Source organism: Bubalus bubalis, chromosome 5, assembly GCF_019923935.1.
Source record: "Bubalus bubalis isolate 160015118507 breed Murrah chromosome 5, NDDB_SH_1, whole genome shotgun sequence".
Classification (NCBI taxonomy): domain Eukaryota; kingdom Metazoa; phylum Chordata; class Mammalia; order Artiodactyla; family Bovidae; genus Bubalus; species Bubalus bubalis.
In genome coordinates, this window is record NC_059161.1 from 52047500 (window position 1) to 52065910 (window position 18411).

At 42.4% G+C, this 18411-nt stretch overlaps 1 protein-coding gene across 1 annotated transcript; it reads right to left on the reverse strand.

Annotated features, from left to right (window-relative positions):
• Positions 1-645: 645 nt before the first annotated feature.
• LOC102406199 (histone H3.3A) lies at positions 646-8904 on the reverse strand. The gene is made up of 4 exons (XM_006046074.4): positions 8753-8904; positions 7070-7220; positions 5779-5932; positions 646-1297 (listed from the first exon to the last, which is right to left on the reverse strand). Exons 2-4 carry the CDS (start codon positions 7195-7197, stop codon positions 1169-1171), a joined length of 411 nt encoding a protein of 136 aa, XP_006046136.1. The 5' UTR covers positions 7198-7220; positions 8753-8904; the 3' UTR covers positions 646-1168.
• Positions 8905-18411: the final 9507 nt, after the last annotated feature.

Sequence of the window (18411 nt, forward strand, 5' to 3'; positions counted from 1 at the left end):
ACGCTTACTCCTTGGAAGGAAAGTTATGACCAACCCAGATAGCATATTCAAAAGCAGAGACATTACTTTGCCAACAAAGGTCCGTCTAGTCAAGGCTATGGTTTTTCCAGTGGTCATGTATGGACGTGAGAGTTGGACTGTGAAGAAAGCTGAGCGCCGAAGAATCGATGCTTTTGAACTGTGGTGTTGGAGAAGACTCTTGAGAGTCCCTTGGACTGCCAGGAGATCCAACCAGTCCATTCTAAAGGAGATCAGTCCTGGGTGTTCATTGGAAGGACTGATGCTGAAGCTGAAACTCCAATACTTTGGCCACCTCATGTTAAGAGTTGACTCACTGGAAAAGACTCTGATGCTGGGAGGGATTGGGGGCAGGAGAAGGGGACAACAGAGGATGAGATGGCTGGATGGCATCACTGACTCGATGGACTTGAGTCTTGAGTGAACTCCAGGGGTTGGTGATGGACAAGGAGGCCTAGTGTGCTGTGATTCGTGGGGTCGCAAAAGTCGGACACGACTGACCGACTGAACTGAACTGAATAGTTTCTGATAAAATTTAACAATACTTCATACTAAAATTATTCTGAATATGGAACTTTCAAGGAATTAACTGCACGGTTAACGCTGATAGTAAAGACCCAAAGCAGGTATAGTTTAATGTATTTTAATAGCAAACTTACAGGAACAGCACAGAAGACAGACAACATGAAAAACATGTACTTGCACGTAGGGCAACTCAGTTAGAAAAGTATAGTGAGTGGGTGGAATCTACTGTATGATAAAAATGCTACAAACACCACTTAGTTGCAGTCAATAAGAAATTTACTTGTTTTAAAAAAATCCAAATGCTGGCATTGTCCAGAAAAATTTAACAGGTTTATTTATAATTGTTATAAAGTTGAACTGCTGAAACTTGTTCACTGAAACATTTTGACTTTCATTAATGCTTTATGTCCCCGCATTTATATTAAAAATTCACACACAAATGAAAATGGAAAAACTGCCAATACCTGATTTCTGTCCCCTATTTTCCACTTGCAATCATATACTTAGGTACCTTTTGACCCCATGGAAAAAAAATATCTAACGTTCAGAACTACCAATAACAGGAAGAAGAGAATTTTTTTTTTTTTTTTTTAAAGAATGAAATGTTTCCCATCATAGTGGATTCTTAAGCACGTTCTCCACGTATGCGGCGTGCTAGCTGGATGTCTTTTGGCATAATTGTTACACGTTTGGCATGGATAGCACACAGGTTGGTGTCTTCAAAAAGGCCAACCAGATAGGCCTCACTTGCCTCCTACAAAAGGAACAGAAAAAAAAAAAATGTTATTATCAACAGTTAAAGATACATCTATATTAGTTAAAAAGATGTTTTGAGCCCTTTAAAAACCTACTTCAGAAGATGTTGACCACTTACCAAATGCTTAGTTTAAAATCTGGGATGAGGCTAAAAGGCAGCTTATTAAAGTGAAAAACTCAAGACTGTAAATCCTTATAAAATACGAAAGTCAAATAATTTCACTACCAAATAGTTTACCTTTTCTAATGTAATATGTGATTTTTAAACAAACTGAAATGTGTCTTGAGTAAAGCAACAATCAAACTTCAACTCTAACATTTATTCTTATCCTCACAAAGATAAATGGAATCATGTATATCTACTCCAAGTAATACTCTCCCACCTCGGGATGTCCTCCTTTTTCTGAATCTTACTCCCAATTCATTGTATCTGTTTGACTACTGGTTTCCATCATATGGGCCTCATCTACCTTTCCTTTAAACACCTCAGAGTTTGACTACCAGGTCAGTGTCCTACTTACATATAATGATCTATTTTGCCAACATATGCACCCCTACTAACTGTACTTTCCTCTATGCACCCCTATCTGTAATGCCATGTTACCCCCTCAGCATTAACACTGACCCCTCTGTTTTTTCCCATTACATCATAAAGCTTTTGAAGGTATCCTCCTATTCCTACTTTCACTCTAAACTGCTAGCTACATGAATCATTCAATACTTGCAGAGAAGAAAGAAAAAAGGAGAGCTCCTACTTATAATTAACTCGTAAAATTGTTAGTGTATCTTACAGTTGTCTGAAAAGTTGAAGGATTCTTTGGTCTAGGTTAAAACAATTGCTTACGCATTTTGAAATGAACCAGTCATCAGTCCAACTGTTCTAGTGGATTAGGAACACTAAATGAAAGACATTATTTGGCTTCTCTATAAGCAAGTTATTTCTCTGTTTAAGATATATTTAGAAAAAAAAACAAAAACACATTTTTAGAGTTGCTATTTTTGTCTTAATTAAAAAATTATTTCCATTTTGGAACTCTTTAGGTAATAAGACTAAAAGAGAAATACACAAAATATTTGAGCAATTCAAGCCCCACAATACTTTGTAACACACAAGATATAGATGGGAGGGACCAGATTTGCTTTATAAACACTGACTTTGCTAATAACACTTGAGATTCTACTTTTAAAAGTGCTAACAACTCCTCAAATGGTTTGTACTATTCTGTCTTAGGAAAATATTTTTTCTACATTTATACCTTCGTTCTTTTTAGCCTCTTCTATAAAAATGTTTCATTCAAATTTTACTATCCTTACATATCTTTCTGCAGTATGTTATCAACAGATAAGTCTTATTTGCTTATCCTTTATGGCCTTCCTCAAGATTATTCCGTGAAGGAGAAAGCAAACATTCCTCTCGCCCCTGCTTCCCAGGTGCAGGTAATTTTGAACTCAATTTCCTTGGCACTCACACAGGCCTTGTACACTAGCCATCTTTTAATACCCTTAAAAGATGGGTACTTACTTAATAAAATACTTATTTTATGCTCACAATGCCTAGCCCTTGAAGCAATAGAAGTTCAAGAAGTATTTGCTGGCTTGGTTTTTTATATCTAACCTTAACTGAAACTTGCATCTTTTCTTTTTTTTTTCCCCTTGGATGTGCCCTGTGGCTTGGGGGACTGTTCTCCAACTAGGAACTGTACTTGGGTCCTTAGCCATGAAAGTGCAGAGTCCTAACTACTGGATTGCCAGGGAATTCCTGAAATTTGCACCTTTTCTACACTAGTAGTTCCCTGTATCTTACCTATTCCACATTAAAAGCAAAATCCTTAATATTCACGGATTCATCCTTGGGATATTCTAGAAATGGTAAAAAGTTTAGAAAACTTAGCATACTGTAGACCCTACTCTTATGAGTTTCACAGTGCACATGAGATACCAGAACTCAAATTCCTCAAGAAAGAAAAGTTGTTTCTTTTTTTGGTTTCACCCAGCATGTCTCAGGATTATGCAAATCTAGAAGGCTTCTGCAAAATACAGCAGTATGAGCTGCTATATGGACAAGCCAACAAGTCCTGAAATTCAAACACCCATTTAAGAGGGGAATGGTTTTGGCTCCCCTAGTACTATTCAAATATGATATGTGGCAGCTGGGGCTCTCATTGCTATCTTAGAACCTGCTCTAGATATCACGGGGTTGTGTCTGTCAGCTCTGGGAGAAGAGTCAATACAGGGTATTTGACCATGACCCATGTATTTCTAATTCTATTACCAATGTCCAAAGTTTCCTAAACATTAAGGCTATGATGGGATTTAAAGAGGGACACATTAATTTATAGCCCAATGAACAAAATTTTGAGGTAACAGCAAAAAAATATCTTGTAAATGGAAGGAAATGTTAATTCACAACATTTGAGTATATTCAGTATCTGACTGTTCCACCATTTCAAACCACCAAAGTCAACTTTTAACATAAGATGACCTTAATTGAAACTCTCAGTTGTTAGGGGCAAAAGCTAAATTTTAAGTTAGTTAAGTCTTGATAATCTATGGGAAACCAACTTTGATTCCTCCACCATCCTCCCTAGACTTACTGCCCCCATCTCTTTTAGTTGTGTTAGAGAAGTTGTAAATTATGTAACTCTAAAGTCAAAAATGGCTTTCTTCTACCCTATTCACATAAGCAAATTCTCCATCTCTATATCCTTAAGAGAAATGAAATATTTTCCAATAAAGAGCTACCAATGCCAGAGTACTACAGGCAGCAGAGTTGAACATTTTGCTCAAAACCAGTGCAATCACTTACTGACAAGTACAAAACACAAAGCTTAATAACAGCAATGACTTTTAAAAAGACAAGTTTTTTAGCCAAACTGTTAAGTAATCAATTTACAAAGCTCTATCATTGACACTTAGGCTTGACAGTGTTGGACTTTCAAGTATAATGTGTAGTTCAAGTAGAGCCCTGCTAACTGTAACTACAGAACACAATTAGCATCTTTAGGTCAACACTTGAGAATATTTCTGTATTTAAAATTAGTGCAGAAAATATGACTAGCATTTGTAATAAATGAAATGGGATCTAGAAATAGTCAAAGATTAAATCAGAAAATAAAGGTCTTAAATAACAGCACTGGAAGATTTTAGTAGTTTGAAATTTCAGCAATTTCAATTCACTGAGAATTTAATGGATGCCTACTCCTGGAATTCACCAATCAAATGAAGTTCAGACTAACCATAGAAACAGCTCAACCAATTACACTTCAGGCTAGAATCCACCTATCAAATCTTCCTCACACATAAAGGAAAAGCTTGGCAACAGCAGCCTTGAAAAATCCTCCAATGGAATGTATGTTGATTCTGGACCCTCCCCTAAAAGAGATTCTGATGCAGGTCTGTGGAGGTGCCTAGTAATCTGCATTTTAAATCACCTCTAACCCCATGCTGACAGAGGTGGCAGTCTTGCCATAGTCTGAGTTACAATGATCTAATGAATGCCAAACACACTTAACATTATAGGTTACTTAAGTGACTGATGTTAACTGTACCCACATACCTAATCAAGTATCTTAGGTGTGGGCATCTCAAGTTGTTTAATCTGGCACAAACCACCAGTATTTCAAATACACGTGTGTGCTCAGTCACGTGTGCCTCTGTGACCCTGTGACCCTTTGTACTATAGCCTGCCAGGCTCCTCAGTCCATGGGATCAGGCAAAAATACTGGAGTGGGTTGCCATTTCCTCTTCCAGATCTTCCCAACCCAGGTATCAAACCAGAGTCTCCTGCATTGCAGGCGTATTCTTTACCTCTGAGCCACTGGGGAATCCCATTTCAAATACCTAACCACAGCTAAAACTGCATTTCTCGAAGTTCTGACACACTGGTGCTAAGATTAAACTCACTGTTTCCCATTTAAGTGGAAATCCATATATAATCCCTTTAAACAAACTACATGTCTTCAAACTTCTCTCTTTACAAGCCCAGTAACATCTTTTTCTCCCTGTTGTCAATCCAATCCTAACTACCACTCAAGTTTCTTTTACCTCAATGCGTAATTCTTTAATGTTATCTAGTTCTATCCCAGATATTATGTTCTCTCCACTTGCAACTGCCTCTTCAGGTCCAAGAAGCCATTTATTCTAATTTTCCTTTTATATCATTCCCTGTTTGAAACTAATTACCAATACAGACCTTTGGCCCCATGACTTCCTAATATCCAGCAGCAACTGTAAGTCAAACCAGAGGATATTTTTTTCCTTTAAACACTGCAATGTTTAAAAATTTTAAATCATATCTGTTTGTATAACCTCAAGCAACTTAACCTTTCTGATATCTCAACAGTGAAACATTAAGACCTATCTCACTGGCTGGTGATATATAAGCATTTGTATATGCTTGTATATATACAAATTTAGAGATGTTCTTGGTACAAAGCAGAACCAGCCAACTCTCAGAACCTTTCCCACCCACCATTTTACCTGCAAAGCACCAATAGCTGCACTCTGGAAGCGCAGATCTGTTTTGAAGTCCTGAGCAATTTCCCGCACCAGACGCTGGAAGGGAAGTTTGCGAATCAGAAGTTCAGTGGACTTCTGATAACGTCTAATTTCACGGAGTGCCACAGTACCAGGCCTTTAAAACAAAACATTAAAGAAATGGTTACCAAATACATAAGAGAACTTAGAAGAGTGGTCATCAGCTTCAAAGAGATGGAGTCCCTTTTCAAAAAATAAATCACCTAACTTTCTTCAGCTTTTGTATCAAATTTCACTTATTAATTTATGACCTAAATATTCAAATCTGTTAGAAGTAACACAATACTTTTAAGAAAAAAAAAACATGATATTAAAGCAGATTCCTGGCAGGGAGTTTAATAATCACAGTCCCCTTAATTTTCTTCATCTTTAACATAAACATCACCAACTTCTGTTATAATTACAACTTGGGAAGGTACTAGGACACTAATAAAGAAGTCAAAGTTTTTCAGACTTAATTTGACACCACTCTCATTCTTCCCACTAGCACCCCCCATTCTTCTGAAAGATCTACCAGCACAACCCAATGAGCTTCACTTAAAAAAACACACAGTATTTAAGTTCAATTTCCTAGAATACCTTTGACACTGCACATCCCTCATGAATGATTAAACTGATGAACACTCTTTTGTGTTGTATTTTCCATATGGAAATTTTTTCCTTTAAGTAATTTTAAGCAAGAAATTTACCTCAATCCTGACTTAATTTCTTACACTTTTACTTTAGGCTAATCATTTACAGAGGGTAAATACAGACAACTTCTGCCCTCTAATGGTAGATGCACTCAATAACACTGCTCAGGGTAGTTCAAAACTAAATATGCCAATAGAAGGAAAAACCAATCCAAGTAAACGAAGAACTTATGTATAACACAATGTCCCCATCTTGATTAAATTATTTTACCAGATGCCAGAGTAGCCTCAAAAATGTATTTAAAAAACAACACTTTTCTATTTAAAACATATATATTACACCTAACAGCTAAGTAAAAATGTTAGTCTATCCTATTAACGTTATTAGAGATACAACGTCTTCTTTGGGCTATGGGCACGATTAGATTCAAAATTAAACATATTCCCAATAAAACCTAACACTAAATTATATACACATTTTAAAGTATTAAATATTTAACAAAGGGAAAAACAGATTCTCTAAAGAAGAAAGTATGCTTATACATCTTTTTATTAGATTATGGGAGACAAGACTTTCTTTCATTTTTCCTCTTTTAAAATACCTGTAACGATGAGGTTTCTTCACCCCTCCAGTAGAGGGCGCACTCTTGCGAGCGGCTTTTGTAGCGAGTTGCTTCCTCGGTGCTTTACCACCGGTCGATTTGCGGGCAGTCTGCTTTGTACGAGCCATGGTATAGAGACCTCCTTACTTACCTACCAGCATCGGAAAAACCAAAAATCACCATATGCAACTAACACACACACAAGTTTTCCTGCCACTACCCCCCCAATCTGGAAATTATGATTAGTATTAAAGAAAAAGAAAAAGCCATAATGTTATATAATTTGAAAGGGTGCAGATTACATCTACCACCCAAATATGACTTTTTGAAACAAACTGTAGTACTAGAAAATTGTTAGCCTTAACACGAGTCATCTCTCAAAATGCCCAATCTGAGCGATAAACGGCAAAACAAAAAGACCCCCCAACAGCCTTCGCTTCCATTTCTTTAAATAAACTGGAAATTAGAAATGTCTGTAAACATTCCATCCACGAACAAGTCAAAAGAACTAAGCCAAACCACAGAAAGGTCGAGTCAAATTACAGCAAAAAAGGTTTTAGTCACCCCCCCCCCCGCCGCCGCCCCCCCTTTACGTCTGGCAGTTGATAGATTGCTGTAAATATCTGAAAACATTCCTGGTTTTGCATCTCTACAGTTCTGTTGACAAAAAGACGTCTCAAAAAACAAGAGGAACAACAGCTACCAACAGCGAGCATTCTACAAAGCACCGCCCTCGAGTCCAGTCCTCAGAGGATTCGCAATGAAATAATAAAAAAAAATTGCCCCGCACCCAGGCTTTAATTAACGCACTAGACTGGCCGACTGGTCCACCTCAAGCACCGCATAAACTTTTGGTTTCGCCTCCTCCGGCCCCTCAACACAGGGTCCCCCAGCCTGCCCGCCTCGCTCCTAGCGTCTCGCGCAGGCACAAACTCGGCTCCCAGACCAGAACAAAATGGAAACAATCGCAAAACGTATCCGATTCCTTTCCAAAGAGACAAAACACCAAATCGCTCGAAAATACTCCATCCCCTGCCACGTGCCGCCCTCCAAAATGCAAAAGTTTTTTTTGCATTTCAAATGCATCAAGTTTCCGCTTCTCTAAAAAGGAGAAAAAAATGTTTCTCTTTAAAATTTTTTCCTCCTTTTTTGAAATGGGGAAGAGAGAAACGGGGGAAAAAATATGGTCGGTGACCAGAGAAGAGAGACAAGATGGTGAAGCTTAGCAACAACTGTGGGGAGGCAGCAAAAAGCGAGTTACCCCAGGGTGGGAAGCAGCGGCGATTTCCACCCTTTTCCCGCCCGAAAACTGGGGTCCGGGGTCCGGGGTCGGTAGTTAAGAGGCCCGCGCGGGTCGTGGTGAAGGTCTGGGGTCCCGGGAAGGGGCGGCGGGCGGGATTTCACCGAAGAAAAAGGAGCCAGGGGCGCGGGGAGGGAGAGCAGGCTCGGCGACGCGGCGGTTGCTGCTGTTGGGCTGAGGCGACGAGAGACTGGGGAGCCGCCGGAGCCGCCGCTGCCTGAGGGGAGAGGAAAACTCGCTCCTCACCTCCATTTCTGGGCCAAAAAGTTTTGGGGCCAAGCCGGAGGGACCCTGGGTCCCCTCCCGGCACCGCCGGGGCCCGGCCCGGGGCTGACGGCAAGCGGGACTCGGTTCCGGGGAAGCGGGCAGACGGGGAAACTTACCCCCCTTCTCCTTCGGCTGGAGCTCGGCGAGCTAGAGGCGGCGCTGGCGTTGGAGAGCGACGGCGGCGCGGCGGCGGCTGCGAACACAATTGAAAGATGGCTGACACCGAGGCTATCCCCCAACACAAGCCGCCCCGCCCCCGCGCCGCGCGCCAACCAATCACACACAATGGAGGGAAGGCTCGGCCCCGCCCCCGCCCCCTCGCTCGCGCCCCGCCTCCCCCCTCCCCCCGCGCGCCCGTTCGCTGGCGCGCGCTCGCCCCTCCCCCGCGCGCCGCCCGCTCCCTCCTCCCGGCTGCCTCGCGCAGTGTGTGTACAAACACAAAAGACACGCTGAAGGGCCGCCGGCTCCCGCCGAGACGGCCGCCCGCCCGCCCCCGTTTTAACTCCAGCTCCCCGGCCCCGCACTCCCACCCAGCTCCGTGCGCACACGTCATGGAACTCAGGAAGCTCGGGTTTGGGGCGCCGAGGGGGAAGTTGGGGGGAGGGGCGGGCGGGAGGAGGCGCGGCGGGTGAACGCCCGGCCTGCGGGCATCTCGGGCAGCGGCGGGGAGGGTGAGGGAGGGGGCGCCCCGCTCCGGCGCGCGTCCCCGAGGCGCCCCGGACGGCGTGGGGGCGGGGAGGAGGACACCGCCGGCCCAGTCTCCGCGCCCCAGTTGCAAACACTACCCGACAGGAAGCTTGCAAATAGAAACCTTGCACCCCGCGCCTACATTCGGTGGGGGCTGCGCTAGCACTGGCAGGACTGCCGGCGGCCGTTTCCCTGCTTTCGCTACGGGCCAGGTGCGGCCGGGCAGCCCGCAGACAACTTTATTCACTCAAGACACCGGCTCGGGCCGTGGCGGTCCCGCGGTGCAGGTTGCAGGCTGCAGGCGGTCCGCGAGAACTCTGCCACCTGGGACGCCTGGCTCCTCGCAGGTGGCATCTCCAGGCCGACGGAGACGGCCAGGGACGGGGCTCGCCTTCTTTCTGGGTCGGGATGCCTGATGCAAGATGGCTGTATTTTGTAAGCTTCTAAAACAATATATGGAATACACAGCTAACTGCCCCAGGGCCTGAATACCAGCCTTGGCAGCTGTTCTACCAGCCAGTTCGGCTTTTTAACCATTTCAGTTTTAGGTAGAATTGCCAAATGCTGTATAGTCAAATGTCAGCAGCTTCTGAATAGTTTGGATGCGGCGGTAAGCGGCAGAAGTAAGGAAAACGTCTTTGGGGATCATCACATTTATCCATTTTCCAATTCTCAGTAGCATAGGAGACAGATTTCAGGTTCAAGTTACCCACGTTGTCATTTCATTGGCCTTAGAATATATGCACCGTCCCTAGATGGCTTTGACAACACTTGAAACTACGTGCGAAGGTTTTCAATAGAAGTGTCGTGCAGACATCCCATAGAATAGTGAAGGAGATAAATTTCATAGATGGAGAGCATAACTACTCTTGATACTCTGAAGCTCTTATAAGGCATCTTAGTCATAAACATTACCCTGAAATCAGATATGAGCGAGGGAATAGATTTGTCCAAGGTCACTTAAGTGACGAAAAGACACAGGAGAAACAAACAAACAAAATCCAGTCCTCCTCTTTCATTATTATTTAATGAATGTTAAGTGTCTGTGGTTGCTGTGCAGAACACATGCAATTTGCAAGCCTGTCCTAATAGCACATATGCAAAAAAGCTTAGGCTGAGCTGCCAGCGAAGAGTTCCTATAATTTGCGCCAAGAAAAGGGTTTTTTTTTGTTTGTTTTTTGTTTTGTTTTGAGGAAACCAAAATATTTGTTGGCTTTTTCCCAGGAAGGCTGATACACATCAATTAAATTAATCATCTCTTCAAACAATGTTGAATGACATAGGTAATGTTCTCTTTATCTGCTAGATTTTTCCATAGCTTCCATTTTTTGACTTAAAAATATTTCTGAGGGCCAGGAAAACTTTTAGATGACATAATTCTAATCTTGGACTATCTGAACCTACTTAGCTGTCCATCTGTAAAATGGAAGTGATATTTATGTGTGAAGATAGGCCACAAGTTTTTGATCCTAGTTGTAGGATCAAGTATGTTTCGCAGTTGGGTAGGTGTCTGGTTGGGCTTCCCAGATGGCTCAGTGATAAAGAATCCGCCTGCTAATGTAGGAGATGCAGGTTCAATCCCTGGGTGGAGGAGATCCCTGAAGAAGAGAATGGCTACCCACTCCAGTATTCTTGCCTGAAGAATTCTATGGACAGAGAAGCTTGATGGGCTACAGTCCACGGGATCACAGAGTCAGACACGACTAAGCAACTAACACTACTATGTCCATTAAATCTCTTATCATCTATGATTCTCTCTAGTTGCACTTTGTTGAAAAATATGTCTTGAGGCTTTGGATCCCAGTCCTCTTTCCTTAATTGTCCCTCCTTCAGTCTTGCCCAGTAAATGGCATTATGATTTACTTAATTGTTCAGACCAAAAAACTCAGGCATCCTACTTAGCCTCCCTTTTTTTCATCCCCATAGTCCTGTTGGTCCTTCCTCTGAAAAACTTATCAGAATGACCTGCTCCTCTCCTCTTGCCTGTCCCTTCAGTCACTTTCTATATGACCTTTCTCTTTCCACTCTTGCCCCTCTGTATTCCATTCTCTACATTGCATGCAGAGATTAGATTTATAGAATGTAAATTGGATTAAGTCACACCCTTCCATAAATCTATTTGGAGGCCTCCCACTGCTCTTGGTTAAAATGCAGGGCCTGGCATCACCCCTGCCCTCCCTAGTGACATTCTGCTGCAACCCAACTACCTTATCTTTCAAAGTCTTCACTGCTGAGGGTCATTACACTGTTTTGCAGGTTAAATGCTCTCCCCAAGGTTTACACAGGAGTCCAAGTGGCTCAGTGGTAAAAGAATGCACCTGCCAATGCAGGAGATGCAGGAGACCCTGGTTCAATCCCTGGGAGGAGGAAATGGCGACCTGTTCCACTATTCTTGCCTGGAAAATTCCATGGATAGAGGAGCCAGGCAGGGTGGAAAAGAGTCGGACACAACCAAGTGACTGAGCACTTACGAATAAGGTTTACACAGAGCTGGCTCCCTTATCTTCTAAGGCAACATTTTGCACTTTCCCATATTTCTTAGAAAAAGATCCTTTTTATAAGGTCCACAGAAGAAAACTGAAGGGGATTTGGAGCCATTCATATGGAACTTGATTAAAACTTTTATTATATGTTTTTATATTACATAATCATATAGGAGAAAATAATTGCATTTTAAAGAAAATCAATATCAAACTTGTGTAAAACTCGCAAATAAAATGTTTTCAAAGTTTTTAACGAGAAATGTTGAGGTTTTAAACTTGAAATGACCACATACTATTCCTGATCAAGACTTTAGAATGAAGATCTCTTCAGATTCTTGATGTTCTTATCATTGAAAAACTTTAAAATATAATTTTCAGTCATTCAAAAAAGTGTAACTGTTGGAGTTATGTATTTAAAATTCTTCCCTTTCTTTCATTGACAAGTGTAGTCTTGGAATTTCTTGTGAATGGATTTTGAATCCAGCTAAGCTTTTTGAAAATCAAGTATTTTTAAATTGTACCTCCAATTTTCAAAATACACATGTGTTGCTAAGCAGTCATCCTGTAGGTGCCTTGGTCACCACCAAAAAGTCTAAAATAGCAAGAAATACCTGGTAGGAGGACAGAAATTCAAATCTGCACCAGCAGCTCTATTCAGCTTCCTTGTCCTCAACTCTGGTTGCATTTTGGGCCACACCAGTACTCCTTGGGCACTTGGCACAGTAGTCCTCAGGTTCCTGGTCCATGATGCTCCCTGCCTTGTGGGACTAAAGCCGGGGTCTGGGGTCTAGAGCACCTCTTGGACCGTGCTCAACACATCCTATGGAGCACTGAGTGGTGCTCATTTATCTGCTTATCTGCTCACCTCTGTGCCAACCGAGGGGCATAGAGCAGACTCAGACCGCTCAGGTTGCCCTTCAGGGAGCCTCGAAAGAGGCTGCTCGCAGGAGCTCTGGGGTGTAGGACCGAGAGGACCTATTTCCTGGCACTTCCATAGCCCAGAGTGAAGGCCCCTGGATGGCTCTGAGGTCTCAGTTCCAATGTCACCCCTCAGCCACACTGAGTCCCTGTCTTCCTTCCCCTAACCCTCATATTATACTTGGTCACATTTCCATGCTTATTGCTTTCACAGCAATTCTCACAAGCTGAAGTTTTGATTCTTTTACTGAGTAGTGGTCTCAGCTAGACTGTAAACTTAGTGAGAGCAGGAGCCTTGATATTTTAAACACTGTTCTGTCTGCATCAACCTGTATAGTACCCAGCCCACACCAAACACTTAATAAATATTTGATGGATAAGTAAAAGGTGACCGTATTTTTGTGGAGTTTTATATTATAAATGTATTTTGTTTGTAGGATATCCACATCTGAAAACACGTATCTGAGTTAATGAGGGGCTTCTCTGGTGATTCGGTGGTTAAGAATCTGCCTGCCAATGCTGAACATACGTGTTCAATCCCTGATCCGGGAAGATCCCACATGCTGCAGAGCAGTTAAGCCTGTGGGCCACAACTACTGAACCTGTGCTCTAGAGCTTGTGCTCTGCAACAGAAGAAACCACCACAGTGAGAAGCCCACACACCACAACACAGAGTAGCCTCTGCTTGTGGCAACTAGAGAAAAGTCCTCGAAGTGCAAAGACCCAGCACAGCCAAAAATAAAATTATTTTTTAAAGTTTTGTTTTAAAAAAAGAATGAGCTATGACATCTTTTTCAGTATTCTCATCAGTTTAATGGAGAAGTCAATGGCAACCCACTCCAGTACTCTTGCCTGGTAAATCCCATAGATGGAGGAGCCTGGTAGGCTGCAGTCCACGGGGTCGCGAAGAGTTGGACACAACTGAGCGACTTCACTTTCACTTTTCATTTTCATGCATTGGAGAAGGAAATGGCAACCCACTCCAGTGTTCTTACCTGGAAAATCCCAGGGACGGCGGAGCCTGGTGGGCTGCCATCTGTGGGGTCACACAGAGTTGGACACGACTGAAGCAACTTAGCAGCAGCAGCATCAGTTTAAGAAAGATAAATATTTTTCTCGTGATGAGGTTGTAAGGATGAAAACTGCCCATTTGACTGGGGCTAACTGTCACTATTAATGTTTTATAAGTTTTGAACACTCATTAAGTGACCAATGGCATCTATTATCGTTATTCCCTGCTCATCAAGCAGCCTTGGGCTTGCAGTTGGGGTCTCTGTATCCAGTATCCAGGAGATTGTCACATCTCTTTGTAAATGAATGGGTGTCCCAGTTCTACATCTGTCTTGGTGAGTGAGTTAGTGTAGGTCTCCCCTGAAGGAGAGCCAAGAAATTAAGTGGTTTTTGAGAGTGCAAGGGCCAGAGCCATGCCTTTGAGCCATAGTGAATTCATACATGTATGTGGCACCTGGGGAAGCTTCTTGGACATTAAACAGCCTTTGAGACACTCCCCAACTCTTCCTTCAAACGCCAACATTCTGATATAATGATCTTGACACTTGCTAAATATTAAAAAACAGGCAAAAAAATTCTGTTTCATAAAAAATCCTTTAAAAAAGGATTCTTTCTTTTAAACAAACAAAATATTCCCTCTTCTCCAAGAACTGGATTAATTGACCAAGTTCAAGAAAAGACAGTTTCAAGAAGTAATACCTTCTCCTCTGGAGAAAAGAGGAGCTATGCTTCCTTTGGTAGACTGAGAATATTCTACCGTACAGAGCTGCTGCTGCTGCTAAGTCGCTTCAGTCATGTCCGACTCTGTGTGACCCCATAGACGGCAGCCCACCAGGCTCCGCCATTCCTGGGATTCTCTAGGCAAGAACACTGGAGTGGGTTGCCATTTCCTTCTCCAATGCATGAAAATGAAAAGTGAAAGTGAAGTCGCTCAGTTGTGTCCAACTCTTCGCGACCCCGTGGACTGCAGCCTACCAGGCTCCTCCATCTATGGGATTTACCAGGCAAGAGTACTGGAGTGGGGTGCCATTGCCTTCTCCACTGTACAGAGCTAGCCTGTCATAAGGACAAGGACTTGAGTTACCAGAGAGCCGGGAACTGCCTTGTATGGTTTTTTAATGACCCAAGCAATGGTGTTTCCCTTTTCTAGTATAAAAGTAATGAAGTAAATTCTTTCTTCTATAACCCCCTGTATCAAATACTTATAATACCTCAAATACCAGATAGGTTAACTTAGCCCTATTAAGAATTTTTCTTTTTAATTATGTTTTTCACAATTAAGAATTAAATTGTAAAACATGTTATCAAACTAAGTACGAAGGCTTTACCTAGTAATTAAAATTTCTAAAATCCCCTAAAAATCCATAGACTCCCCTGTATTCTCAGATGGATTGTTTGCCCCCTAGGCTGGAATGAGAGGGCTTGGGGCTCATATGGTTCCCTGTTGAAATAGTTAGCTTCTCTAAGACCACCTCTGACACTGATATCCATTCACAGCAAGACACATCTTGGACATACTCCCCAGGCCTCATAGAAGGAGCTCTCTGTACCCCTATTAATCCTCAAATAGTGTGGCTGAGGTCACCAGATAAAATGGTGCCTGGGATGTATATATCCAAGGATGAATTTATACTAATAAATGTTTTGTTGAAATTTTGTTGTTTACCTGACATTCAAATTTACCCTGGCATCCTATATTTTTATTTTTTAAGCTTAGCAACCCTTCCACCTACTAAGGGGCTGTTTCTTTCAACTCTCCATGACCCCAGCTCCCCACTGCTCAAGACTCTCTGAGCCTCTTTAGCAGCCAAGCCTGGGCCTAGAGGGCTGGAGTTCACCTTGCATTTTTTACCACTTCTGTCCTTCCCTTTCTAGAAAGCAAACTGCTCCATGGGAGATCTCCACACTCAAGGGGTTTTCAGGCCTTCTCAGGTCTCTTTTGGAAACTTTAGACCCATCCACGGTCATGGCAAAGTGCCATAATAGCTGACATTATTACTCTGTTCTCCTTCCTAAATATTTTGCCAAGAAACTACCCCAGTCTGGGGCCCTTGCCACAGCGTACCAGTGCTGTAAGGGTTGACAGTGCTACCTGAATTCTATTCCATTTAGTCCTTCCTCCAGCAGAACCCACCCAATGATGACACCCAAGCATAGCCAGACCAAAGGAAACCAAGTGGGAAGGGAGGGAAATCTGTAGTCAAATAAGACTGAGTGTGAATCCTAGCCCTTCCACTTATCACCAACTGAGTGTTAACCTCTCTGGATCTTAGTTCCTCATCTGTAAAATGGACAGAATTACCTTAAAGTATAATAATAATCCTATCTTGCCAGGTCACCATAAGGATTAGAAAGAATAAATACAGAGCACCTGATATCGAGTATGGGCTCCATGAATGATCCATTGTGTCAAACCTGTCTTACTGCTTTCCATAGCTATGATATTCTGTGTATCATTGCAATGTAAAGTAGCTGTATTGGACTTACCTGGTGGCTCAGTGGTTAAGAATCTGCCTGCCAGTGCAGGACACATGGGTTCCATCCCTGATCCAGGAGGATCTCACAGGCCAAGGAGTAACTAAGCCTGTCTGCCACAACTACTGAGCCTGTACTCTAGAGCCCGTGCTCTGCAACAAAAGAAGCCACCACCACGAGAAGCCCACGAACCACAACACAGAGTAACCTCTGCTCTCAGCAACTAGAGAAAGCCTGTGCATAGCGATGAAGACTCAGTGAAGCCAAAAAATAATTTTTTTTAAAGTATACTTAATTAAAAAAAATTAAGTGGCTATATTAATAGTTCTCAAACACATGGGCAAATTGTGACCTTTTCAGAAGCATGAAGATCCTGGTTATCTTTAGAGAATTTGTCATGCTTTATTTGGCTTCAGGCCCCTGCTAGGTAGCTAGTCAATGTCCCCCAGGACATAGCATGGGGCCAGTACTTCTAAATAAGGTTTAGGAAAAGCTTAATTAAGCAATCGCCACATTATTGGAAGCCCCACAATGTCTTCCAGTCTCTGAGATAGACCAGTAATTGCAGAATCTGAAGGAAGATCTTTCCATGCTGGACCCATAGAAGTGTTAACATCCCAGACAGAGAGAGACCAACAGAGAGGGAGCAACTGACTCTGCCTAGGCGATTTTTTGGCTTATAAGTAGAGTTCTTCCCTGGATATACATACTGTCTGATGACCCTTGGGGGTCATCAAGGACATCCTACTGCCACTCAAAACCAACAGGAAAAGCCCTTTGTTCTATGGAGAAGACTCTCCCTGACTTTGGATATGACTAAGTTATCTTGGAATGATATCTGTGCATTTCCTCCAAAAGTGATTAGCTTTTCTTTACTTCTGGGTTATCTTGAATCCAGAGAAGGAAATGGCAACCCACTCCAGTGTTCTTGCCTGGAGAATCCTATGGACAGATCATGGGGTCACAGAGTCGGACATGACTGAGTGACTAACACTATCTTGAATGCCATAAGTAGCTTCTTCACACCTAGTTACCAGGAGTCACTGATGAAAAAGAGATCTATTGTCATTTCAAAAACCAAGGGTCCCTTAAATTTATTAGGAGACAAAGAGATGCCGACACATTAAACATGAGTTATACAGAGATTATTAAAAGTCTTTTATATGCACTATTGCCCCCTACAAATTTTCATTTGTGGATATAGACTCCCTCCACTTCCTAATCAGCCCAGTTCTTAGAAAATTTAGAATTTAATATATGTGCCAGGAAATGGGAAAACAAAATTGAAAAACATTGATCTAAATAATTCTGGTTAAAAAATAGTAGGTATTTGGACTGACTAGATTTTTTTTTTTTCTTTATTGCAGTCTATGCTTTCCAAATTTTTATTTTTACAGTGAGACTATATTACTTCTATAGTTAGAAAAAAGTTGAAGTGCAAAAACTGGGAAAAGGCACCCTCGGCTCCTGACAGAATGACTTAGAATGGCAGGCACAGAAAACTGGCTCTGCTTGGGGTTTGCCTCTTACAAACGTGAGGCCAGGATCGGCCCACAGGTCTAAATAGGATCTGCTAGCAGCTCACTAGATGTGAACACCTGGAGAGGGAAATGACGACCCACTCCAGTATTCTTGCCTGGAAAATCGCATGGCCGGAGGAGCCTGGTGGGCTACAGTCCATGGGGTTGCAAAGAGTCAGACACAACTGAGCGACTGACTTCACAAGGTGTGAACAAGGGCAATTCAGGTCAGTTCAACAAGCATCTACTGAGTGCTTACTGTGTGCCTGGCACTATGCTAGGCACTTGATACAAAGGTGGAAATATCGATAGCCTTAGTCCTGTTGAGAATAGGGTAATCTCCACACGGTATGATGCGTTCTCCATTACAGGCATTTCAGGAGTTCTGTGGGAGCACCAAGGAGACCTCAGGGGCAGGGAGCATTTGGGAAGAGATGACACCTAAACTTTATTTAAAATATTTATTTGTTTTTGCCACATACCGCTGCGTGCAGAATCTCAGCTCCCTGATCAGGGTCAAACCCCATGCCCCCTGCAGTGGAAGCACAGAGTTTTAACCACTGGACCACCAGGAAAGTCCCATAAAACTATTTTATAGTCTTTTAAATATTTAAAATCTTTTCTTATTATGAGAAAATGATTACAGATAACTACTCCTAATGCTTTTGTATTTTCAGATAT